This window comes from Gavia stellata, chromosome 9 (assembly GCF_030936135.1).
Source record: "Gavia stellata isolate bGavSte3 chromosome 9, bGavSte3.hap2, whole genome shotgun sequence".
Taxonomy (NCBI): domain Eukaryota; kingdom Metazoa; phylum Chordata; class Aves; order Gaviiformes; family Gaviidae; genus Gavia; species Gavia stellata.
In genome coordinates this window covers 1,851,912-1,878,622 of record NC_082602.1, presented here as the reverse complement: position 1 = coordinate 1,878,622, position 26,711 = coordinate 1,851,912, and the positions used below count along the sequence as shown (strand labels likewise).

At 41.7% G+C, this 26,711-nt stretch overlaps 1 protein-coding gene across 1 annotated transcript in view; it reads left to right on the top strand.

Annotated features, from left to right (window-relative positions):
- The window catches only part of PCDH15 (protocadherin related 15), a 379,975-nt gene that overhangs the window by 84,309 nt on the left and 268,955 nt on the right, over positions 1-26,711 (top strand). Inside the window, exons 4-5 of the mRNA XM_059821547.1 lie at positions 17,739-17,899; positions 22,097-22,252. Coding sequence (XP_059677530.1) covers positions 17,739-17,899; positions 22,097-22,252 — 317 coding nt within the window. The remainder of the gene's footprint in view (positions 1-17,738; positions 17,900-22,096; positions 22,253-26,711) is intronic.

The following is a 26,711-nucleotide window of genomic DNA, read 5'->3' as shown; positions in this document are numbered from 1 at the left end:
TGTTAAATGGTCCCAGTTGAGTTGAGTGAAGTCGATTGCTTCAGCCGTCTCGTTAGCTGAAGCCATCAGTAGAGCACGTGAATGTCTCGGACACGCGTTGTCGAAAAATCTATGAAAAAAAATAGTATTATCAGGTGTGACTCTTTCATAAGGAATTTCTTGTGTGCTAGAAGAGATACCAGACGTTGCATCACGAGGCAGCATTTGCACAGCGCGATTGCTTGCCATCCAGGCGGAACGTATAGCTCTGCTGCGCAGGAGCCAGCAATCGCGTGACTGATGCTTCCTCAGTGCGGGCCGGCGGTAGGGGAGGGATGACATGAATACTTGGTGGATAGGTTTCACGGGAGTGTCCTGGCGGCAGAGGAACGGTGAGATGCAGGAATCCTGCCTGTAGCCTTCTAGTAGAAGGATTTTGTACACCGACAGGTTCTCGCTTCCCTCCTGGACTCGATCTATGTAACCGTGTCCCAGTTCTGTCTGGCTTTTGTTCCTAGAGAAGCTCCCTTCTCGCGGTCATTTTATAATCCCAGTTTTGACCCTGGAAATTTTCAGCTGCGATCCTGAGCAGGCAACGCAGGGAAATGGATGAAGTGCCATCATGTTGGGGGCTGGCGTGTGAGCAAGCTGCTGTGGGGAGGGGGACGAGGTACCGGCGTGCTCAGAGGTGACGGCGTTCTCTAACACTGTAGTTGCTAAATTCCCAAGTCCTGTTCGGAACGTGTGTGAATTGTTTTATTCAGCAGCTTGCACAAGGGCAAATTTTCACAGGGTGACTAAAGGCACGTCCCCAATGGGACTCAACACTTTGCTTTGTTTCAAATTCCTGCTCTGAAAAAGATAATGTGGAACTGTTAAAAGGTGCAAGAGATTTCTTTTCAGCTGGTTTTTGTTGTTAAAAATTACTGTCTTAAGACAACACCCTTCTTCTATTAGGAAGTAAGCTCAGGTGGTTAAACGTTGTGAGGTTCTCTGCAGTCTTACAGCAAGAAGTTTGGCTGATGCTCAAGTCAGGTGGTACCAATTGTGCACATACATAATCATAAATACATTTTTACTGTTTCAGTGGTGGTGTGGTTGTTTTTTTTTTACTTCGTTACATGCCAAGGCTTTTTCTTCTTTTAGGATTTGCTGCAACTGCTTGATAAAGCAAATGCCTGAAGTTCTCGTTTCCGTAGGGCGTACAGTAGAACAGCAAAAACTTAGTTACTCGCAAGTCTAGTATTTTATTCTAACTCAGCTTTTCTTTTTTTAAGAGAGCTTTCAGATTACAAGCAAAATCAAATGCTGTGAGCTCTCTAGCAGCCCCTCCAAATGTTTGTTTTCAGTTCACTCGATGACTTTTTCTTTATGCTAAGACCTGTTCAGACCGCCTTTTAGTGAGCGTGATTTCCCTTCGGAAAAGGAGCAGGTCTTTCTGAAGGGGGGGAAAAAACTAATCAAACATCATTTGCGAGGTAAGTGCCGAAAAGGTTAAAAACCTGATCCTCGTGTTGTGTATGTAAGCTGGATACATCCTTGCTACTTCTTTGACACCCAAGTCAGGGAAGCCTGAAATAATTGTATGTCTCTGGGGAGTAGTGTGGCTTCAACAGGTTGGGCTTTTTCCCCCCAATAACTGCAATACTGCTGGTTAAAATCGTTTTTTGAATGTAACATTTTAGTGGCATTAAGAACTTGGGATTTGAGTTATGAAGAAGCCAGTTGCTTGATTGCAAAGGCAACACAACTGCGTAGAACTTGCTTTGGAATGTCCTCCAAGAGGAAAAACAAAAATGCTGCTAGGCAGGATGTAGTGCCAGGTATTTCTGGTGTTCTTCGTTTTCTATTGGTATGTCTGCAAACACAACCGTGAGTTGGTACCAGTGACAATAAATTGGCTAGAGTTTGTGTGGTTTAGCGTAATGAGAAGAAAATAGTGTGGAAGGATGTTAGACTGATATTTGTATCAGTCTGTCCATTAGCATCCAGCAATCTTTCTGCTTGCTATGAAAATTGATAAAGCAAATGTGGGACATGGTTTAATGGGCATGGTGGTGTTGGGTTGGTGGTTGGACTTGGTGATCTTACAGGTCTTCTCCAACCTTAGTGATTCTGTGAAATTGCCTGATTCTGTATTCTGCTCCAAAACGGGTGGTGTGAGTCTCTCCCTCGTCATTTTTTTGGAATTCTGATTCTTGACATCAACCCAATTCAGGGAGGTTTATGCACATTTGTAGGCTACAAATGGTCTTGTAGATTTTTTGTGAATAATAAAGTCCTTTTCTTATGCTTTTTATTTCTGTAATAAAGCAATTCCCAGGAAAAGAAAGGATTTATCTCTCTCCATGAAGGAGAATGCTTTCCCTGTCCTCACTGAAGGGGGATCCTGGGCAGTAATGCATAGAAAGCTTAGGCTATTTAAAAAAAAAAAGTGCACCCTTCCTCCAAAAGCAGACTATTACCAATCAGTAAAGAATTAATTTCAAAGGCAGAAGCTCCTTTTCCTCTGTCCCGCTATTGGGCTCTCCTGGCATTTGTCATTTGGGGTAGTTCCTCCTTCCTTTGCCACTGCTGAGGCATCGCAACAAATTCATTCCTTCATTCTCTGAAAAATTACATCTCCCCCTGCTCTAAATAGACAAGGAGTTTTCTAAGAAATTGTGGTTTTTTCCTCTGTCTGTTTATAAAGTTCAGTGTGCACTTGATCTGTAGTGCTCTGTACCTCAGGGATTCTTTTTGCCTCTGAAAATAGGACAGATGCTGTAGCAAGAGTACGGTAAAATTGAATTATTGTTTAACAAGACTTGTATCTAAATCTAGTTAAAGATAGAAATTCAGGTCTGTGATAATATTTTCTGCCGCGGTGGTGGTGGATGGTGGCTCTTCCCTGCATTGCCCACACGCTCGCCTTTTTACTCCCCTTTCTCGAGGCTCAGGTTGCAATGTCTGTGGCTTTCCAACACCTGCAGCTGGGAGACTAGAGCCAGACTAAGCATCACGTTGGGGCAAGATTTTGGAAAACATGGCTTGAATTGCTCTGCCTTTTGCTGTTGAGTGGAGTGCACAGGTTTGCTGGCAATGCTCTTTTTTCTCCCCCCAGGATGCTCCCCTGCAGAAAGTAGCACGAGCAGATAGAGAGGATGGATAAGCATCAGTAAGTTGTCCTGTTTTGCCACCTTTATAAGGAGAAAACAGATACGTATGGTTGTTACAGTGCACGGTAGATGCCTAGGAAATATTTTAAAAAATATGCAGATAGCCATAAGCAATGTTTAGGTAGGCCTTCTATAATTTTAATAATTCAACTTTAGAGCGGAGTGTTACAGGCTCCTGCTGCTCCTCTCAGAACGGTATGCAAACAGGCCCTAGGATGGCTCCAATTTAAGGTGAAAACATTCAAGTCGTTTAATTCACACCTTCAACGGCCATTGCCTGATCACGTCGTTCCCGAATAAATCCTTGATCTGTTTCATTATTTATAAGTCCTTGAGTGTTTAAAGTGTAAATTAGACTTTTCTAAACAGAGAACCAATAAACCCCGACGCTGATTTGCTTGAGTAATGGCTAAAGGATTTGGAAAGCAAACAAGATTTACAGAACCGGTTTCTAATACATATTTGTGATCTGACACACTCTGAGATGTGCCCAAGAACTCTGAAACAGATTACCTGCATACGCGGTCTTCCCGAGGAAACGTGATCAACGGATAGCTGCCCTGCACTCCATCTCTGTGGGTTGCCTGCTGAAACACTCGTTTTGATGAACTAGTTTGCATTAGAATTTCACTGGTCAGAGACGCCCCCCACGCACTCGCCTGCCTTCTTATTATCTATCTTGCTTGCCTGTGTTGAGAGCTCAAGTCCCACCCTATTTGCACAGTCCCGGAGGTGAATTTTAGGTTGATTTTGACATGCGGGTTGCTAGTTCGAGGGGCAAACCTAGCCAAAGCTTGGCGTTTCCTGAGCGATGAAAATCTGTGCTTCCACATCAGTAATTTTTCTAGACTCAGAATGAAAAATAGAGGTTTTTCTATTGTCTGTAGAACAGCAATAGAACTATGGTATCCTTTTAGGAAAATATAAATGAAACAGAACAACCAGTCTCTCCAATTCACACGCATCTCGTGCGTAAATGAGCTGATGCCCGGGTAGCAAGTATTGCTCCAGGAGAAGGAACCAGAGGACCTTTGCTTCACGTGCATCTTCCAAGATCCTGAGGCTTATCTGTAGGGAAGGAGCCAGGAAACCCTAATTGCTCCAACTTGGTTGCTTCCTCCTACGGTGAGGTTTGGGAGCTTGCGGGTTCTGCCGTTTGACAGGAGGAACCTAAAAGCCTGAGGAGCCCTGGCTGCAGCCCTTCCCGCTGGCCACCCTGCCCCGGAGCTCAGGAGCCACCGGCTCACCCTGGAGATCGCCGTGCTCCTGGGGGGATTTTTTGGGTCAAGTTTGGCGTTTGAGCTGGTCCAAGGTGACGCTGCGGGTGGCACCTCAGGCTCCTCTGTGTTCTTGGTGCACGTAGGCACCGAGAGCCTGGTCTTGTGTTCCCAGCAACCAAGAAAGTGAAAAATGCAGCAGATCTCTGATGAAAACCCTTTTGTATTACAGCAGCATTTGTCAAACCTGACAGATAGGGAATATTTCCAGGAACTTAAGAATAGCGTTATCAGAACATTATCAGTCAGGGATCTCGAGAGGAAACGGAAGGACTGCAAATACCAACTTTATCACACGTGGTCTGTAGTTGCCTCAAAAAAAAAAAAAAAAGCCATTGCAGTTGGCACTAAGTTAATTCAGGAACACTGCCACTTTTCAGCAGAAATATTTTTCGAAGTTGCGTTTCTTTCAACCTGTACGTGCGAATTTGTCTCGTTTAAGGACTGGTCGGCGCACGCTATATAAGCGCTGCTGGTTTCAGTTTCTGATTTTAAAATCTGGCACGTTTGCACTCAGTATGACAGGTTGCAGATGTCATTTGAGTGCGTTCAAAGAAAGACCCAGAACCTGTTAACTTGAGGAAGGCTTTGGGAAGAGAAAGCCTGACATTAAAGGTGGTGAACATAAATTTAAAGGATAAGCACTTGGACTTTTGGGTTGGATGCAGTGTCACAGATTTGGGTGAGATGAACAAAAAATCCAGGCGAGGGGAACTGCGGTGCGCTTGCAGGTCAGGATGTCTGTTCATAGGTTTGCGGAAGGAAGGTACCAGAGAAGAGCGTTTTGCAGCTGATCTTCGCGGTCCTGTGCGAAGGTCATGAGAAAATACCGTGTCTTTCTGCTGGCTGCGGGTGCCACTGATCCTGTTCCCTGTACGAAACTCGTTTCCTCCCAGAAATGTTTTGCAGGTAGAAGCTGTGACTGGACTCCCAGATGCTGGGACTTCCCAGGCGCATGGCATAAAATTGGGACTCGGGTGTGTGCGCACGGTGACTTTGCTGTGTCTGGGATGTGTGGGTTGCTCTTAATGGTGACGAGCTTGACCATATTGCAGAGACGTAATAAATTAAATCTGAAACGTGTTGTGCTAGGGAGTAGCTGGTACGTGTGTCCTGGGCTTCCACTGATGTCTCTGTAGTCACACAGCTAAAATTGGTTTTGCTCTGTCCTGGCGTGGTACCTGCTCGGTAGACGAAGAGTAAATACAACAGTTATTAATGTTCATTGATACGGTTTCAATAAAATAAACCAGGTCTGAAATAGAAATGAGATTGGTTTTGTGATAATGTATTTCAACGGGAAGGCCTGGACGTCCCTGGGAACGTGACTTCTTTTCAGTGAAAATCACTTTGTTCGCAGGTACCTAACTTGATGATCTATGCACATAAACAGAGAATTTGTGTTCCCAGGAGCTTAGTTCTGGCTGGGAATATTCACAAACTTTGTTAAGATACATATTTTTCCCCAAAGTACCAAAATAAAACCAGGAGTTTTCAGCATGGCAAGGTGTAGTAAGCTCACTCTCAGAAGCGATAACTTTCAGTGCAAAAGCTAGCTTGTAGGATTAGGTACTGTGGCAGGAAACGTCCGTTACTTTGGGGTGATTTCTACCTTGCGAATCATGGCCAAATATTGCCTTTCCAGAGCCTGGAATTGTGTAAAGTTCCATGTTCCTGTGCCCCCTTGTTGCTCCGAGGTTTCCCTGTACTGGTTCTGCCCCGTCTCTGAGTGTTCGGTAAGGCAAAGGATAACGTCCCAATTGTGACTTTCATAAACTGGGCCGAATTCAGGAAGAGGTCCAATATGTGAATGGAGGTAAAACTTGCTGACGTTTCTTCTCTGTCTCTCAAAATAACAGGACCATAGAGTGAAGAACTGTCAGTCCATTCCTCCGGCTCCAAGTGTAGGGGTTTATTTTTTCTGATGGAAGTTTGTCTGATGTCTTCCTGAGACATCCAGTGCTGAAGGTCTCTTCTTCTTAGAAGGCTCCTGATCTTTCCTGGGTTTATATGTCTGGCTCTTACTCCAGTTCCTGAATCCAGGGCTGCCAGCCCTCCGTTTTCCCTGTCGGACTTGTCCTTCTAATTTCCGACTAGTTCTCGAGTTCATTTGCTTTCGGGCGAGGACATTGTGTTTGCTCTCGTTTCTGCTGGACAGCATTGTTGCCCCTCTTTACGTTGCCTTGAGTTGTTTCAAAAGCCTTTTCCCTCATCATCTGAGCCTGATGAAATGCTGGGATAATTCCTGTGCTGTTTTTCACTTCTCACAAGAGTTTGTCCTAGCACAGTAAAACTTACGGGAAACTTAATGGTGCTAATGCATTTTCTTTATCAAAGGATGTGTACCTGGAGTAAGTTTCTCTAATTCCACATAGCTTCATCCCTGAAACGCCTAACTCAAAGTCGTTGCATTCTGCCTATTTACGCATATCATTGTTGTTGTTGTGTGCTGCGCCTTAAAATCTAAATTGCTTTCAAGCATTGCTGTTGCCAAGGTCCTCTGGGAAATGAGACAAGAAACAAAGTGTTTGCTGGAATAGCCCGAAGACTTTTTATCTCACCACTGACTCTAGTATGTGCATTTTTATTATTTCTGCGTTGTCTGGTAAGAGGAGGAATGTGTTCTTTTTTAAAAAGTTCCCAGAAATTTTAGCCTGTGTATTTTTTGTCTTGACAGCCTTTCCATTGTATTGTGGGGGTACTTTATCAGGTAACATTTTTAATGGTAATTTTCTGTCTGTACATGGTGTCTGGTATGAGAACACCGATCTGGGAATATTTTTTTCGAGAATAGGCAGCTTTTTGTATAGATAATGGAGAATCTTATGTCAACCTTAGCAATCTGTTTCTGGTCCCATTTGCTAAAATAAAAAAAGAGGAATCCCACAATCCAAGGTCTTTCAAAATTTCATTTCAGTAGGCATTGTACCCTGTTGGGGTTGCCGGAGCCTCCGGAGCCTGCTTGGCAGACGAGCAGACGGTCCGGGGGCCGGGGAGGCTGCTAAAAGCCCCTGGGCTGGGGGGTTCCTCCTGGCTGCAACCCTGACCTCCCCTCCGGTTGTTCGGGGAACCTTGGCTGCTCTGCGGATCCATGTCTGCTGACTTGGAGAGAGGGCAGATGGTTAGTTTTTCTTCACTTAGCAGGTCGATGTGTTTTGAGCGTGTGCGTGGTTACCTATTTAGAAACAGGCCCTTGAGCGAAATATGTTTGATGCCTTCCCAATGTCTGCAGCTTTTAGAAGCTTTTGAAGAAGAGCCTGTGTGGTTTGTGAATGCCTCAAATACCTTTTTTTTATGTGTAAAGCCGGTAAGCCCATGGACAAGGGAGATTGGGAGCCAAGGAGCATGCGGAGGAGGGAGGTATAAGTAAACTTGATTTCTAGAAGTAATTTGGTGAGTTCCTTTACCAAAGCCCCTTTAAAGAAGGAAAGTGTCATGAAATGAGAGGCAGGATTCTTGCATTGATAAGAAAGCAACCAAAGCAGCCGCAAACCCAAAATCAGAACGGCTGATTTTCACAGTAGAGGAAAGTCTCTAGTGGATTCTTGCAAGAATATCTGCTAAGACCCTTATTATTCAGCATGTTTCTAAGTTTTTCAGAAGCAGAGCGATTGGTTTGGACAGCTAGGCTGTCCAGAGTAATTAAAAAAGAAAAAAAAGGCAGGACAGGGAGAAGTATGCAGAAAACATTCACATTGAGTGACTAGGAGAGAGAATAGCAGATGTTAAACATAATGTGGATAAATGGAAAGCGACCCTCGGGGGGAGAAAAGTTGGTCCTAGCTTCATGTGTGAAATAACGGGCTTTGAAGTGGCTATTATCACTGTCATGGGTGCTTAGGTGTACTAAGGATTTGTATTTAAAAAAAACCAAACCACAGTAACAACTAAAAACTTAAGTGCTTTTAGCAGAATACCTAAAAGCAAAATACAGTTCTTAGCAAAAGATCATTTTGTACTTCAGAGCATCATTTTCACCACTAGATAAATTTACACCTTGAACACCGTGTGTACTCGCAGTCAAATAATTTCAAAGAGAATAGAATAAAGCTAGAGAAGGGCAACCAAGATGATCAAAGATGAAGGACAACTGGCCTTAAGGAACCGCTGGGTTCTTGAGGACCGCAGGATCCTTTAGCCGGACTGAAAGAAGTTAGGGAGATGTGTAAAATTATGAGCATTCAGTGAAGGCATTGGAGGATGCCAAAGAATTTAGCAGGCTGCGAGCTCAAAACAAGAGAGATGAACCTCAGGGTTTATCTGTGGAACGACTTGCAAAAGTGGGGGTTTGATGGGTATTTTGAAATCAAAGTCCATCCAAGGCTGTTGGGGACGTGGGGACAGTCTCTTTGTGTGGAAAATGCCAGCACTGTGATGTGCTGGAGCCTGGGAAGGTGTTTTTGGGAAACACCATCACTTTCTTGCTCTGCTCTCTCCTGAGCATTGCCTGCTGGCTTCTGCTGGACCGGACAGCGGGCTCGATGGGTCTGTGGTCTGATCTTGTAGAGGTTTTTCCAAATGCAGTTTTATATATTTAAAAAAAAAAACAACAAACTGATGAAGTATGACTGAAATTTTTCCATCTTAAAAGCAATGCTTTGTCAATTATGACTTCTAAAGGTTGAATTTTTAAAGTAATTCAGTGTAAGCCTTTAGATGCATTTTGATGAGAGTCATTGCATTTGCCTTCTGTGCCATGCAGAGTTAGAATGGGTTCAAAAGAGATCACAAATATTAAGGAAAATAGAAAGCTTTCCCAGAAGGAGTTTTTGAAGACTGAAAGAGAAAAAATGATCCCCTGTAGGGGAAAGACATTCAGTTCTCTCACCTATCTCCTTCAGGCTCGTTTTGCTTTGCCGCTTGCAATGCAGAATGTTGTCGGGCATCTAGTGAAGGACTTTGCAGAGTGCAGTCTGATCCAATCAAGGCATTCCTGTGGTCCCGTGTTGGAAAGATGCTGCTAAATGGGAGCGAAAAGCCGCCGTTGATGTTTAGAGGCTCTGTTCAAGGTTGGCTCCTGACCCCGGTGCTGAGTGAAAGGGAGGGCAAAATGTGAGAAGCAGAAAGCTTTGGAGGGAAGGGGGGTGATGGAGGTGTGCCGCTGATGTGGGTGGGCAGGCACAGCAAAGCGCGCCTCGTGAGCTGGGTACAGAAAGAGAAATGAAATGTCGGAAAGGGTCCTTCTGCTGACTTCTTGGCTTAAGGTCTCCTACATGTGGCTGCTGGAGGAGAGGGGGTATAGCAGCCGGTAGAGCCGTGGCTCGGGTACTCTGAGGAGGGAGCTACATCTCTTTCCAATTCACTTTAGATCGTTGCTATAATAATTGGGAGTAGGACTCTGGATTTTGCCCTGTGTAGTCTGTTGCAGTATGGTGGAGAAATGTAGTCTGAGCTCCAACAAATATAGTTAATCTTTTGGTAGAAATACTGGGTTCTGTTGAGGCATGGAGAATTAAAAGAACGGTATGTTAAAAATCAACAAACTTGAGTCAGTCCTTGGACACCGGTGTGCTTTACCTTCTTAATTTAGGTTTCTCAGCACCAAGAAGCTTTCTGTCAGCAACAGTTGCAGAAAAAGGATACAAGAGCAAGGTCAGTGGCCTCAGCGTGGGGCCTGGTGGTGACCTTCCCCCAGTGAAACATTAAAGGAGGAACAAGAGGGACCCTTCTGTGAACCAGGCAATTATCCTGCTGCTGCAGCCCTGAGCATTAAAAAAAAAAGTTGTTGTTTTTGGAAAAGGATTTCTGAAAAACTGTTTTCCTCTTTTCCTGTTGTAAACCTTTAGTATTAATTGTTTTCATTTTTTTCTCTAAATATGCGAGGAAGGATGGGGGTGCTTGTTTTTGTCTGAGATGCTCCTTTGCTGTCATAATTTTACACGACAGGGCTTTGTGCGGAGTAACATATGACCCGGAACTTCGAGTGTTGTAAACTTTGTCCCCAGCCAGACCCCTGGCTTCCCTAGTCCTTAGCGGTATTTGTGTTAGGACAGGGTAGTCTCTACAGCCTGAATTCTTTTTTCCTGTATCCCTGCTCTGTCCTCTGGCTTATTTAAATCTCTGCTCCTCTCAACACTGTTGAGACCTCTGTGACCTAAACTCTCTGCTTCACTTTGCCCTCTGCTTTCTCCTGGGCATCCATCTCTGTCTTTCCACAGTCACTTTTTATCTGTTCATCTCTCGCTCATCCTCTTAAAAGGAAGAAATTAACAAAAACATTAATCTAGGTTTATACACCTAGGAAGGCAAGTACTGAATATTTAGTGAATTCAGTAGGTAGAATTTGACCATCCTGCTTTCTGCTTCTGGTTTCTTTTCGTCCTTATTTGTTACGTTTTGATGTAGAGTGAAAATGCTGTGGGTCAGATTTTTCAAAGTCACATACGAGTTGCGTGTGAGAAGCACTGAGGTCCCGCTTCTGTGGCTTTATGGGACTCTGGTGCCACCGTTTGTGAATGTGGAGGGAAGGCGGAGAGGACGGACCGTGATCCTCAATGTCCTGCGGGACAGGCATGCATATGCTCTGAACTGGCGGTGATCCCAGTGCTTCTGCCTTTCTCCAGTTGGGAGCTGCCTCTAAAGTGTCTTCCGTCATCTTGCTGCATCGTTTCAGCCTGGAGCAGGAGTCGTCAGTGCTAGGTCTCTGTCTTCATGTTGCCTGGGAAGCACTAAAACAAGAAAATAGGTCACCTTCACAAGAGTGGACCAGAAAATGGGTCACCTTCACAAGTGTGGACCAGAAAATGGGTCACCTTTACTTAGAGTGGACCCAAACTGGTACTGGACAGTGTCTTAAGGACAGACCTTTTCCCCATAGTACACGAATTCTTACAGTGGCTCAAGATGGGAAGGCGTAAGGTCCACGTGGGACGACTAGGAATGAAAGCCTTAAATGTGAACTTGTCAAACTCCTAGTTTGGCCAAAATAATGGGGTGGGTTTAGCTATGCTCTGCAATGGCTTGGAGGCTGTGGCTGCACACGGAGCAGAGCAGGAGAAGATGGGCTGGGACGGCAGGAAAAACAATCTTGAAACAACCTTGGAAATTTCTCAGAGATCCCTACTGATGATGTGAGGACAGAGAATAGGAAATACGTAATCCAGGAGGTGGCTTTGTAGAATTATCCTAATTTTGCATGTGAACCTGCAGTATGGGTCTAAGTAAGTTCATGATAATGTTGAGAATTTATTTCTGCAATGAGGTTTTCATTTTTCGTTGACTTCTAATTTATTGCTATTTAATCCATTCTGTGCTACAGACATACACCTTCAAATGTAGAAAAATAAGTTTGTGATCCAGGTTTAACTATGAAAACTCTGTAGAATATCAAAAAAAGCAACTGCCATTTCAACTGATCCATCTAATGTCTTTCTGTAAGAAAATAATCCCCATTTTCAAATTGCTTTACAATCAGTGGCAGGCAGAGGAGAGCAGTGCAGAGATACAGGTGTGTTTTTAATGCACGTTTCCTCTGTCTGAAAGAAACCTGGTGTATTGCACGCTGTGTAGATGTTGCTCAGGAGGCACCGAGGAGAACCTCTCGCATGTGTGCAGGTGGAACTCGGGTTCTGCAGCACATTCTTAATGGTCCTGAGCCAGGCAGAGGTGGGACTGGCACACGGAGACCTTCCTGCATCTCTGACCTCCTTCTGCCTGCTTTGGTTTCTTCAGCTTGACCAACAGAAGATGCAAGTGCAGGGGCACCAGTTGCTCACCCTTTGGCAGAAGGTTTATAACCACTTGGTTATAACATGAATAAGTAATATGTCATGTTGCTCAGGTAATGTACAGTGAGTCAGATACCCGATTCTTTCCTAAAGTCACTTCTTCCTGAAGGGTACCATGAAAAATTCCTAGTCCGTGTGCCGGGGTAGGAAATACTGTGTATGTTTAATGTAAATTCCCTGACATGTTATTTAGACTTGTTATACAGACTTGATTAATATGCTGAAATGAAAAACATGTTCTGTGTGAAGAGCAGAATATGGTTTTTTTTTATTATCTTTAGCCTTTCTGTACATCATAACAGCTGAAGTAGCTGCTAATGTAATTTGGCAATATTGGAGGTTAATCATACTGTTGCAGGTGGTTTTATCTTCTCATCAACTTGGAAAATAAGAGTAACAAGTTTTGGACTGTTTTCAAAGGAAAGATAAGTGCATTTGGATGATAAAAACTTTGGGGGGCTATTACACTTCTGCCTTGGCTTCAGACACGCTTCCCTTCAGGCTTCGGCTTCGGCCCTGTAGCTTGTGAGCGCTCAGGTGCTTCTGGGATCTCTCACGATTTTCTGCGCTGAACGCAGCCCATCCAGTACTGAGCACGTGGAAGGCTACGTACTGCTGTTGTACACAAGAGCCTTGTGAGGGTAAGGGCTGTCCAATTTGTATTTTGCGTGTCTGCAGAAATACAGCTTGCTTAATTGGTTGCAGTTAGGTACATCTCTTCGACGTCACCGGGACTGACCATCCGTAATACGTGAAGTCCTTAGTCCCGCTTTCAGGCACGAAGTTGAGCCTTTGCCTGCTGCACCCCTTTGGTAGCGTCGGTGGGACATGCACATGCTTTGAGCTCAGCGACTGCAGAAAGAGAAACCGCAAATGCCTTTTAACTCCTAAAAGTCAAGTGCTGCAGGTTTCATTCTACTAGAATTCTGTTTTCTGATTCATGTGCCGGCATAAGGGTTTTCCCCAGATCAGTCGTCATTCACTGACTCCTTAAAAAAGAGCTTTGCTGAAACATTCAGCTAAAATAATCCCAAGATGTGTTAATAATTAATAAGTGTGTCCTCCCTGAGCACTGAGGGTCTGCTGTCTTTAGCAGAGCATAAACTGCAAATTCCATATTCTATGGCTTTTGCACCCACGTCCCTTCCCATAGAAAGATCACCTTCTGCAGAGGCTGATCTCTAAAAACAAACCCGTCCTTGTTATTTCAGTCTAATGAAGATTTTCAGCTCCTGGATTCCTCTCAAAGAAATAGTCTAGTGTAGAACTATTTGTACAATATTTACAGTGCTTTATAATTTTTATTTTTGTTGTCTTATTTTGTAGCTACTTGTTGAGTAATTCCCAACAAGCTCGAATAATGTTTCTGAGTAAGTGTCATTACTTTGAGAAAAATATTATTACACCTGAAAATAACAGATCTTCCCTTTTTTGTACAGTCTGCTGTTTTCTGGCCTTTTTGTTGTTTTTTAGGCAACAGCTTGCTTGACTTTGATTCCTTGAGGCTTATTCTGTACTAATCCCTTGAAAACACGTATGGTCTTTCCACAAGTCATCTCGGTGGTCATCGGGCTTCAGTGAAGGTAGAAAAGCAGCCAAATTGTGGTCTCCACGCGAGTTAAAAAGCTGTTAGTAAAATCTACTTGTGTTGATGTGCAATCTAACTTTTACGTCAGTCTTTTTTTAATCGGCCAGGAAAAATATCACTAATTGTAGTCCCTGGCGTCCTTTCAATGGGTTGGGCACGCAGGACAGAAGTGCGGGGAATAGTGCTGAAACGCTATTGAGCGTTTGGGTGTTTGAGTGTAACTTCCCAGAAATTGAGTACAAGAAACGTGCAGCTTACACGGACCACCTTTCTCCTCACCACGAGTGGCAGCACCCTGCTCAGGTGCCCTCAGCGGACTCTGACCAACCCCTCATTCCCCCCAGTACTGTAAAATTGAACTTGCAATGTATTTGCGGGAGAAGGTATGTAACTTTTATAACAAGGTAAAAGATTTCATTTCGGCTAAAGCTCTGTTTGTGCAAAAAAATTACAAAAGCAAATTGTCTAAACTTACCGTATTTAGTGCGTTGGGAATGTCGAGGGATGTGTTTGCTGTTGTGGTCGCGTGTATGGAGAGTTAATGGACAATCTGTCGATGCAGTTGCATTGAACTGCATGTATTCAGATTTATTGTTAGTAGGTTACCTCCCCGGCACTTTAGGCCAAGGACAGAGGCAGGATGTAAAGACCAAAATGTTAGGAATCTCAAGGCGGGGGGAAGACCCGTGGTGTCAAACTCTGTAAATTAGAAGAATAATACTTAAAGGATGGCTATTAAAAGGCTTATTTGCAAACTGCTGTCTCTTGAAGACAGAGTACAAGTACCTCATGAATATCTGAAGAAAACCCAGTCCATTTTTAAGAACAAAAGAGTCACTGTATCAAAACAAACCAAATAGAAGTGCTTTGTTAAATCAAGCAGATAGCTATTATAGAGCGCAACAGAGGAAAGTCAAATGAGATGCAGAATTCAAAGCAGTGGTTTACTAGAGATTGTACGAAATTCATCATCACATCAAGATTTTAAGTTGATTAGATATTTTTTAAAGTATGTAATTGTAATCATTTATTCTCAGGTTCATTAAAAATTAAAGTTGTTTGAGCTCTTTAGCCCTTGCAGAAGGCTGAGTTTGGCAGAAGTCAGTCTTCTAGAAAATAGGCAAGGGAGGACGAAGCCTCCTTGGACAAAAAGAGCACCAAACGGTGGTGTACATAGCCTATACCGAACCAGAGCTGCCTGCAAATGCCAGGTAGTAAAATATTTGGTGTATGCCACCTTAAGGACGCTGTTACAACCACTGCTGATTTGTTTTGCAGCACTTTCCTCTTTATGCAGATGTTGCAGTCTAAAATTATACTTCTTTTTTTGCAATCCTTAACATGCGGGAAGTGCGCCTGGTATTAAGGCCCTTGTATCTTGCCACTTCCAAATGCACACTGTGCCCTGAGGAATTTTATACCTGCCTTTGAGGTATGTATTTTTTTCCTCTGATTACTTGCGTGCGGTTCACGGAAGGGTAATCGCTACCTTCACAGGGGCACGGCCCCGCACACTGTTCTATTAGCAGTCAGAGCTCTGCCACGATTATGGGTTTAATTCCTTTAGCGTTGCATACGCTGGACTTCTCTACAGGCAGTGCGACTGCAAAGTCCAAAAGTAATTTCCCTCTGCTACTGTCACTTCAGTCAGGACCTACTGATGTTAGATGAGATTTGTAATCTTCAGTTGTGTAGAAACCAGGGACTGGTTTTCAATATAGGAAAATCTTTTTTTTGTTTTGTTTTTTTCAACACTTAATTTTCTGAGGAGAGAAATAAACCCTCTTTATATGTCACAATTGCTTAAGCACCTGAAAGTGTTGTACTGGTGTGTGGCTGTGGTAGCTTTGTGTCCTTGTAACTCATGCTGTGGTGTCCCTTTGCTCCTGAAGGACTTGCTGGCCTTCAGCACGGGAGAAGACAGAAGCTGTTGCTGCTTTTTCCCTCCCCTATTTCCTAATTATCCCTTGCAGTGTATTTTTCCACTACTTTCACAACCTACTCCGATTCCCTTTTCCATGTCATCTGGTTATTTCAGTTGCCCCAATTCTTCCATCCCTTAAACTCCTCCTTTTCCCAGCAAGAACTTGTACAGGTAATATTTTTTGTAAGCACCACCCTATAGATTTGCTACGCACAGTAGCCCTTGCTGAAATGCCTACTGCTGTGCCATTTACAGGTGGAAATTGCAGATTTTTATTCCCCTTGAGAGCCATTCGAATGGAGGCGTAGAGCCTTCTGTTGGGATTACTGCTGGTGAAGACATAGCCGTAACTTAGACTTTGCCTTCGGGTTTGAACAAGAAGACTGGAAGAAATCAGAAGGACAGAAGCAGTTAGGGTGATTGTGGTGTTTGTCATCTTGGTGGTGTTTTCTTGGGGCACCTTTTGTTCAGGTGACCTCAGATTTGGATAAGTGACCTTTCTTTGCATCATCATTGAGGCACAATAATGAGGGCAATATACAGAAGCTGGTGGGTTTTATAGATTTTTGGAGGAATTGGTGACTAGACGTAAACACTTCGAACTGTCACCGAGTTGGTAATTGGCTTGTTTTTCCTGGTGAAATCCTCTTTACGTTAAAACTAGTGGTGGTCTCTCAAAAGTCGTATGCCAGTCGAAGCCACTGGGTTGGGATATAATTGTACAGGTGGTATTGCACAAGAAATCATGCCGGCAGCCGTAAAACAATCAGGTAGCAACTGTCTTTCTGATGTGGCTAGAAAGGTATTTGTTGCTCCTCTAACTTGAAACCAGTCTTCGGTGCAAAGTTACGGATGTTTGACGGTGTTTCTTCCCGGCATCTCTATTGAGTTACAAAAAGTAGTTTCAAAAGAAGTGATTGAAAAAACCTTACTCTGGTGTTTTCATCAATAAAAGTGTAAAACAGTTTGCTGTGGTTAAAACCAGTAATTAGTTTTACTGTTATATCTAGAAAAAGCATTGGCCCAACTCGGAACCACCCCACCCCCCCGCCAAATAAATATATTGCTACAGAGTCGCTGTTGTTATAAAGTGACGATGTAAAGGAACTTTACTCTCCACTTTGGAATAAATTATTTGGGCCCTTAATACAGGAGGTTATGCGATAATTATTTTTAACTAATTTAAATGTTCTGCGGCTAGTGACATTCACAGATTTTCTTCGTAACTGTCAATGAACTTAAACAAAGATCATTTCTTTTAAGATTTCAGTGTGAAGAAAACTGGGTAGTGTTAATTTTTCACAAAAATGAAATCTTAGGGAAGTGTTTATAAATACAGTGCATGCCGATCTGAGGCACAGGAGTGCAATGTTTAGGGTAGTTAGTTATGCGTGGCATGTGGAAAGTAAGTTGGAGTGTTTTGCGCAGGAAATGATGTACATCGTGGGTACTCTCAACTCACTAATAGAGCTGTTAGGCAAGACTTCTAACTGACGGGATGGGACAAGAAAAGAATAAAAGCATGTTATATACCTTGAAGAGATGGCTGGTCCTCATTAAGTACTACGTTTGTCTTGGTAGATACTGTTTTCACGTCGTTACGCTGCAATTTAGTTCTCTGTTGCAGAGCAACTCAAGATATAAAACCTTTTTTTTTCCTGGAGAGCTTTATGTAACCGTTCTTTTTGTCCCTCACCTTGACGTGTCACTCTTGCTGCAGAAAATTTATTCCGGTTTCAGTTGTTATTTCAGTGCTTTTGTTTCTTCGAGGTGAGATTGGGTGATGATTACTCAATGGAGGAAAAAACTCATAGCGTTAAATAGATATCTGTATATGACAGGTCTCATCGCCAACTTAAATTATTGTGCATTGCAAGAGCTTCTTCTAGTATTGTCTGAAATAGCTTCAGTGTCAGAGGCAATTTTTGATTACAGATAATAAGGTTCAGACTTCTTAAACATCACTCAAAACACCAGAAACCCTCGTTAGAAAACAGTGTTTTTAGTGCTGCAGTTGTTAAGAAAATACATAAAAATGTAGATGCACATATAAATTTCTCCCTCGGGTGTTCATTGTTTTTGCAGGCACTATCCTGGTTGACAATATGCTGATCAAAGGGACCGCAGGAGGGCCAGACCCCACCATTGAACTCTCCTTAAAGGACAACATAGATTACTGGGTGATCCTCGATCCTATCAGCCAGAGGTTATACCTAAATAGCACTGGCCGAGTTCTCGACAGAGACGTAAGTTTGGGGGTTGCTGTTTGTTTTCTTTCCTCCCTATAGACATAAGTTTCTGAATCTGTGAACGCTCGTAGAAAGACCGTAAACACAAGACTTCCTAGAACATTCTATAATTCTAGGATTAATATAATAGCTGCATCTCTCTTGTGTCTCCAGATGGATCTGAACAGAGTTAGTTTGATTCTCTGTTCGGACCTACTGGGAGCATGCAGAAACTTGACTGTTTCTGCACGACCAATATGTGGACAAGCACAAAAATAAAGACTGAACAAATAGATGTGTGGGTTGGCAGAAATATGCATTGACCCAAACTTGACTTGTTTACTCAATTAAAAACATTTCTTATTCTGGTTTGCTGCTTTTGTCTGGAAGGAGAAGTGCTGCTCACCTCACGTCTCGTGCCACTTATTAAAAGCCCGCTCTAGCTGCGTACGTGGCTTCACTTACAAAGCTTGACATTCTCGATTGAGAATTTGCTAGTTCAGATTTTTTGTATAAGGCAGCATAATAAAATTTGTGTGGTACGCTCATTCCTAAGAGCGTTAAAGAAGTGTTGTGAGGCTAAGTTTGATTTTTATAAAAAGAAAGATTAAAAGCACAAAATAAATAGGACTGTTCTCATCTATGCTAATTTCACTGAAGAGAAACACTTTAAAAGTCGAGACGTTTTCTCACAGTGTTACAGCATTGCTGCAGATCGTCAGAATCTTGAAAGGAAAGTTGACTCAAAAGTGACTGCGATCAACACGGAAAGAGTGCTCCTAGGAGCGCATGGAAGTTTGTTTTGTATCAGCTTGATTGATTAATTTGTCTTCTCCGTGTGTTTTGAGATATAGTCATAAGTACCAGAAACAACATGCAAATTTTTCTTCATTTCCATTTTTAGTGTAAAAGAGCTAATTGAATTCAGCTGTTTTAATTTAGTTTAAATTCACAAACTGTTTTCATATGTGAAGCAAAGGTATGCAGCACAAAACATGGTAGAAGGGACGTGGTGGCAAAGGACTTTTCGGTGCGTCGGCAAGGAGTCGGCATTTCCTCCACTGCCAAACAGCTGGCTGCCTTTGAGGAGACAGGCAGGTGCTGGCACACGTTTGGCTTTTCGGTTTTATTTTAAGTCAGAGCAAAAAGCAAGAGCCCCTAACAGGTGGTGAGACTTAAGAACCACTCTGGGAAGCGCTGGGTCAATTCTTCACCCCACGCAAGTCTGCATATCCATCTGGCATAAGGAAACAAAATTAATTGCTGTTAGATCAGTGCTAATGCTTTCTTCAATGCCTCTTTTACTGACGCTTTTCTCTCTACAGCATCGTTCATCTGAGCTGCTTTACCTCAGTCTAACTAGATGCTTTACCAAAACGACCTTGTCAAATGATTTGCTTTCTGATATTAGTAACAGTCTAATTAAACTCACAAATACTTTACATTATTATGAATACATAGGGGCACTTCACAGTCATGTTCTTTGCAAGAAGTAGGCTCAAGTCGCACAGAAACAAGGGTAATTGGTCTTGATTTATGTATAGGTAATACCGGTGGTTTTACATTGGTATTTAAGGGGTTATTTCCTCATTTTTTTTACTGTGAACTGTAAACACTTCTTATCCCTAGTACTGTAGTGCTGGGTAAAATTACTCATTTGTGTTTATTTAAGCTTACTGGGATATGAAAAGAAAATCTGAGATTTAAGGTAATTGAGATTTTGGGTGTGAGCCCCACTGTAGCTGTCTTCTGTGGTCTCAATTAATTGCTGTAAGTCACAAGCCAAAGAAAATGAAAGCAACACACAAATACCCCACTGATTGAGTAAAAATGTGATGTTTGTGTCGTGGATGTGATTAATATGGCTCTTACCTAAAGGCTGTTTCCAGCCTTCAGAACCAGAGCTATACTAACCCCTAAAATGCAAAATCATTCAAGAGTGTGTGCAGTTCCTTTTTTTTTAACAAAAAAAGTAAACTATTTTTCTCATCTTTCAAGTTAAAACCATGTGAAACTTAGTATTACCAATAAAATTTGGGCTTTTATTAAGTTGAACCTTAAAATTCAATTTTTTGTTACAGAGCAGAAATTGTACTCTCTGATTCACAAATGGTGCATATACAATTGCATTCAATATATTTGGAGACTCTTCCCATTTTTCTCTCCGGTGTGCTCACTTGTCAACTCCCTGCTGATTCAGTTAGCCTGATCCTGTTCTTTTTTATTACTTTTCTTGAAAGAAAATCTTATTAGATTCCATTGATTGGTTTTACTAAGAATGACTAAGTATGTTTTCCAAACAAAATCAGATAAAAAGAAAATTCCAGACTTTTCTTCCAAAACTTGAAGTACTTAGAAAGAATGAATAGCGATAAATCAGAACGAACGGAAGGTGAAAGGAACTGCTGAAAGGCGTTGGGATAATTTGTCCCCAATATCATAAACGGTTTGTTACATTGTGCCATTATGTATTTGCATTTATTGTCTGTTAATGCCTAGATTGATGAGTGGTTGTTTAAAGACCTGATTTTAAATCTAAGCACTGACCCAGAAGAAATTGTACGTATGTGAAAGTAATATTGGTCCTGTACTCTGTCGTATTTTACCAAAGGCGACAAACTATTTTTTCCATATTCTTGTGAAAAAGACAAAATCCAGAACATCGCATATTTACATATCCATCGTTACAGTTAGTTATGTTTTTCTTGGGCATTGCTAATAAATCTAGATAAACGCAGTAGCGTTCGAAGTTTAAGGTGGCCTAAAAATTCTTGGATCTTTTGCAAAGAATGCCAGCTTGAAAAATAAATGGAGATTATAATGCTTAGAGGCTTAATTTAAGTTACAGATGATATATGGTATGTTCCTAACTGTGTTAGAAGTTCTGTTGATAAAAGTAGAACCACATCATAGCTGCCTGCAGATTTTTACAGCAAGGAGAAGGGACTTTTAGTTAAAAGCTCATGCTGTAATTCATCGCAGAGAAAGTTGAGGGTACAATGTGTGGGGAAGAACAGGTATTTCATCCAAGATCTCAACACCACCATAAAGGCCCCTTCTTTCCCCAAGTCTGCTGACTCTATACAAACTGATTAATGCCAAAGTCTGAAGGGTAAAGAAAGCCATATGGTTCTAGAATCCATTATAGCGAAACTGGAAAAAAATCAATCAATCAAAGAAATGGTAGCATTTCGAATGAGTGAAAGCATAATTATGTAGATGTATAATTATGGTATAATTGTAAGTCTCGGAATCTCAGTACAAAAACCTGCTTGCATTCGCTGTACAGAACAGTATGGCATAAGCGTCTTTAAATTACATTTTTGAGTTCTTTAGTCTCTTGAAGACTTTGAGGTTAATAAATACTGAATTTTTTCATTTTGTCCGTTCCCATGCTTGCTCGCTCTCTGCTGAGTGTTAGATATAAAATCAGAATGGACTTGCTGTCAATATTTTATGTGCCAGACTGTTGCTTCAAATATGTAATTTGGCACTTGCCGTGATGGGAACGTTGTGAACAGAAGTCACGCTGGAATGCTGTATTTCCGTAGCAGTCTTCCTGAACTTCCATTTCAACCAAAGGTGCCTTTTCCTTTATTCTTCTTAGAATAGTTTTATTAACTCAGGTAAGTAGTAATAGCCTTTCCAGCCTAAAATTCTTCACCCATTCATCAAGTTTAGGAGTTATTTTTATTTGAATATTATGATGTTCACTGGAGTGAAAACAACAGGGCTTTGGATCGTCTGCGCTTAAAGGTGACCAAGTTGTTTCTAAATTACTTGGGAAATGTAAGTGGAAGCATATTGAATTTATTTCTGACTTGACCTTTCGGTTCCGATATTAAGAAACCAAAGGTTAAAATGTGTGACATTTTCTGGATATCTTTCAATAATCAGAAGATGCTCAAAAAATGTGCTTTCTTTGGTTGTTGCTGTTCTCAAGGGCAGTGTGAAGGGCCAGTCGTGCTGGGGATTTTTATTTCTGTGTTAGCATGTACAGCCGGCAAAGCTCGGTCCTCAAACTACAGTTGCCAGCAGGAGTTGTAGTTGGGACACTCTCGGAGAAGGTTTTTAATCCAGATGTAGAGCTTTGAAACCTAACGCAGGCGGGTTGATGGGCCGTAAGTGAACCTGAACAATATTAACATCAGTGGAAAATTTAACTGTTATTTCAGATTTTGACTACTTATTGTAAAACTGTATTTTCACTTACAGCCGCCAATGTCCATTCAATCCATTGTGGTGCAAGTCCAGTGTGTTAACAAAAAGGTTGGCACCATTATCAACCATGAAGTACGGATTGTGGTGAGAGACAGGAACGATAACTCGCCTCGGTTCCAGCAGCAGCGGTACTATGTGGCAGTAAATGAGGTCAGAATCGCTTACCTCTTTTTTTCCTCTTTCTCTTTCGTGTGATGTCGTTGCTAGATGCCAGCTTTCAGTTCCTTCACTTCTCATTTGGAAACCCGGTAAATTCAGTTATTTTAAAATCCCTTCCATTTGCATTGCTTTGGAAAAACACAGCGCACACAGTATACTTTGGTTTTTAGCACATGAGCTGTTCTTCCTTTTTCCTAATGCATATGAAGACAAGCACACTTTTCATCAGGATGCAGGAGAAACTAGAATCTGAGGCTACGTCTCAAGGAGTGAAGCACTGATTTCTGTTAAATTTACAAATTGTTCAACTGCGTTATGCGGTGGTAGCAGCAAACCTGGAGGTAGAACAAATGTATTTATGGGAAACAAATGTAAAGCAAATAGTTCAAAAGTTTTATTAACAATATTGGAACTTGGCAAAGTGCAGTTTCGGTTTATCGCTGTTTCTCTTCTTTAAATGATGTCTGTGACTGGAATTATTTTGCTGGATCTTTTTATGAAATAGAGAGCCGTGGATTGGACTTCTCCATATTATTTGATGGAAAAATTGTATTTTTTTCATTGAGCTGGTACAACTTCATTTCACTTTACAGTTAAGCTTTTTTTATTCTATTAGGGACTGAGTAATCTGCTAATAACCAGTACAAAGCATCTGTGTTTTCAGTAAGTCAGTATTCTGGGGATTTAGTTAATAAGAAGTGGATGTGGCAGTTTACATGCAGAAGTGGAAATTTCCAGGAGACTGGAAAGATGGGTCAGTCTTCTGCAAGTAAAGATGTGAAGAATTACAGTTACATTTAGGAAAATAAAGCTGTTAAATATGCAGTATGCGTTGTGTTCAGAGAGCTGAAGCTGAGATAAAAGGATATACAGGTTTTCCAAACTTACGGGTCTCCCAACTGGTGACACCTTTTAAATTGAGAATTTTTCCCTATAGACAAATTTTCGGCGATCCTCTTACGGATGTTTCTCACCACCAGAATTCAGAGCTCACAAAATATCATCTGTATGAGCAGCAGTAAAGTCCTCCTTATGCTTTTAAATTGTTTTCAGGTTGGCCTTTACATGGGAATCGCAATATCTATGTTTTTGCGGGCCTGTTGCAGAAGTGCTTCTGGTCTGGAGTAAAGGCAACATAAACATTGGTCGGAAGTGCCTGTACGGGCTGTGTTGCGGGTCCCAGGTTGCTTCCAAGACCTGCATCATTTTTGCGGTAAAACTGAAGGCAGGTAGTATGTCAGTGCTGTAATACTAAGGAAGCAAGGATTTTCCTTAATTAGAAAGAAGTCCAAAAGACAGAGTGAAAAATGCACCATTTAAAATCATTTCTATTAAGACATTTAGCAATGTTGCAAGTATATGCAATCATTTATTTGCGTTACTGTTGGGCAAAATGCAATGTTGCTCTTTACACCAGTTGCAGTCCTGATTTAATTAGTTTCTTTGTTTCATTTTATCACTGTTATGCTTATAGCTTCTGACGTGACACCACTGTGCCCTTCAGCAGTACCCAGTGGGTTAATGTTCTCATTAATTAACCAAAAAAAAGTTCACAAAGCATCTCAGGCTTTCTCAAAGGTTTTAGTGAGCGATTACATTTTTTAATGATAGTTTATTCTGCTAGTAATTGGCACTGCCTCTAGTGAATTTAACTACAGGAATGCACGGGAATGAGGGGTTTGTGGTTATTTTTAGATTGCCTCTGGTCTTCTGCTTTTAGTTTGCTTGTAAACTAAAAAGTGCAGAAATTTCTCCTACATAAATAACATAAAGCCAATCAAAGGACAAGTACGTTTTATTATTTACGGCTACCATATACGTGAGCGTCACAAATAGCTCCTATTTTTTCTAGCCAGGAAATTCTGTCTGTGTCAGTTTGAGGACTGACTTGTTTAGGTGCTTTACAGGGTTGTACTTGGCAGTTTCTCCTGTCAGCTGCCCTGTCTCTCTCTGGCTGTCCTACGTGGGATGAAGAACATGTGCGCTGTGGCTTTGTAACCATACTACAGTCACTGGTGCTTGTACAAAACGTTAGGGGGACTTTCCACACGTACTATTTAATCTGTCTGCACAGTCACGGTAAGCGTTGGATTTACATCTCCTGTGCTAACCAGCTCGACAGTGTGTGCGCTTGGTAGGTGGTGCGTCTCCCAAAAGCATCATGCTGCCTTGATACACCTACTGTAAGGAAACCCTGGGCAAAAATATGTCAGCCTTGCAATTACCCCTTTTTTCCTTTTTTTTTTTAAATTAGGGAGTAAAGTCTCTAAGGCAAAGACTTTCCCAAATAGTCAAAACTATTATAATTATTGGCACCTGTAATACAAGACAAATAACTGTAGCTAGACTTCACTTTATTAGGTAGTTTTTCAGTTTCAGAACTGTCAAGGGGTAAAATTATGTTTTGGAGAAATAGGATGGGTTTTATGTCAAATATTCTTTGTATTTGAACTGTCCGCAACATACTAGAGTTAATTTGTAAAAGAAACCAAGGGTAACTGTAATACCAAAATAAATCCTAGTTTCACATGTCTCTTCCCATTTGCACATAAGAAGACATGGTTTAAAATTAAGCCCATACTTTTCCACAAGGCTTAGAATGAGATGGCTTTGGTAGGGTAGTGTCTTAGTTTATACCAAAACGTCTGTCAATTCTTATACTTGATTGGTTGGAAAAGGAGGATGTCCGCACTAAGGTAGGCCAAAAGCTCTCCTAATCCAGCGTATTTTCTCTGTCAGTGGCCCTGGCAGATGCTCAAGGAAGAGCGTAAGGATTGGGAAACATGAAGTGGTGGTGTCCTAGGCAGCTCACCCAAGCTCCAGTCACCTCTAGCTGCAAAATGTGTTAGACCAAAGGCAGTGCATGTAATAGCTTATGACCAATTTTTGCTTTCCCAGTTGCTTGTGAACACGTATAAATTCACATTCTTATTCCAAGAAGTATTGACTAATCTGTATCAATCTTTTCCATGTTGTCACAGGCATCTGTCACAGCGTCAGAAGTTGCATGGGTGTAAGTTCAGAAATAGCATAGTAGCATTTACTGAATTTTCAAAGCCATCCTTCAGTTTCAGGAGTAGAGAACTTAATCATTAACACCTATTTTCTGATGTCTCAGTATTTCTTGAGTGGTAATATTCTCTTTGGCCTTCCTTCTCCTACCTCTAAGTTCCTCCCCGTGAGCATGAAGAGAGCAAATTCCATGCCTTAAGGCGAACTTCCCAAATTCTGTAGAATATGTGCACTTACTGATCGGGTAACTATGTGGTCTCTCTTAACGAGAAAGCCACGGTTCCTCCCTTCCTTCCTTACTCAAGGTGTTTTATAGCCTTTTTCATCATGTCACGTCTCATCTCGGGCACTGAGATGAGAAATACAGTAATTTCTTACTCTGCTGCTTCAAATATCTTCATCTGTATCCTAAAAATCCTGAGAAATCTCTACACATAGATAGCGTCTGTAGAATTTGGCTCTATTCTGCATTTTGTCAAATGATCCTTATGGATTTAGTGTATTTCTTCTGTCATTCACACGCTTGTACATACGGAAGACCCCGGGTAATATGATCCAGAATTAAAACACGCAGAGAAATTAAGGTTCCCCTCCAGTGCACGTGTGGTTTGAAAATGGATCTTCTGAATCTAAGTATAAAAATTATCACAACATGTTTATTGAGGAAATACTTTATTCAGGAGGATCTTCATTATTCTATTAAAAGTATGGACTTCTCATATGTAGCTGCAGTATGATTGTTCTTGTTAATATTGATGGAGCCTGGAATGATTGTTTGCCTTGGTGGCTTAGCTTTGAGTGGCAGTGCTGGTATTTGTATTAAGTTACAGGTAAAATTGGTTTTAAAGTTTAGCTTCTTAGTTTAAAGTATGAAATAGAATGTCTGTTTCCCAAAAATAACTATGTGCCTTTTAAGCAAAGTGTTATTATCTGAGCATTTGTAATTGAAATAGCTAATGAGAGTTAGTTAGTAGGAGGAAAACCACCATACTTTTCTTTCCGGGTGGGGGGAGAGAGCAAAGGAAACATCGTACATGTGTGTACATATACATTTATGTGCACGCTTGTGTGTATATGTATATGCATATAAATAGTCTCCATTCTCTCCGGTCCTCCATAGTCATAGCAGGGGGCTAATGCAGACGCAAAATAGCCATCTGCTTAAAATTAACTGGCATTTTGTGCATAAGCTATAGTCAAGAAAATGAGCTTGTAATTGAACTATTGACTTTTGATAATTGTCTGGGTTATGAAACACATTTGGGACATAATTCAGACAACTCCTAAGTAGTGCTGTTGCAGCATCTGAAGTAACTAAGCCAATTGTGGCTTTTGGGCTGCTGCTGGCATGTAGCACACCACAGAGCCTGTGCCAGCACTAGGACAGAAATGGTCTCTTTCCCTTCATGTCACGGCTGGCCCAGTGCCACTGCCCTGT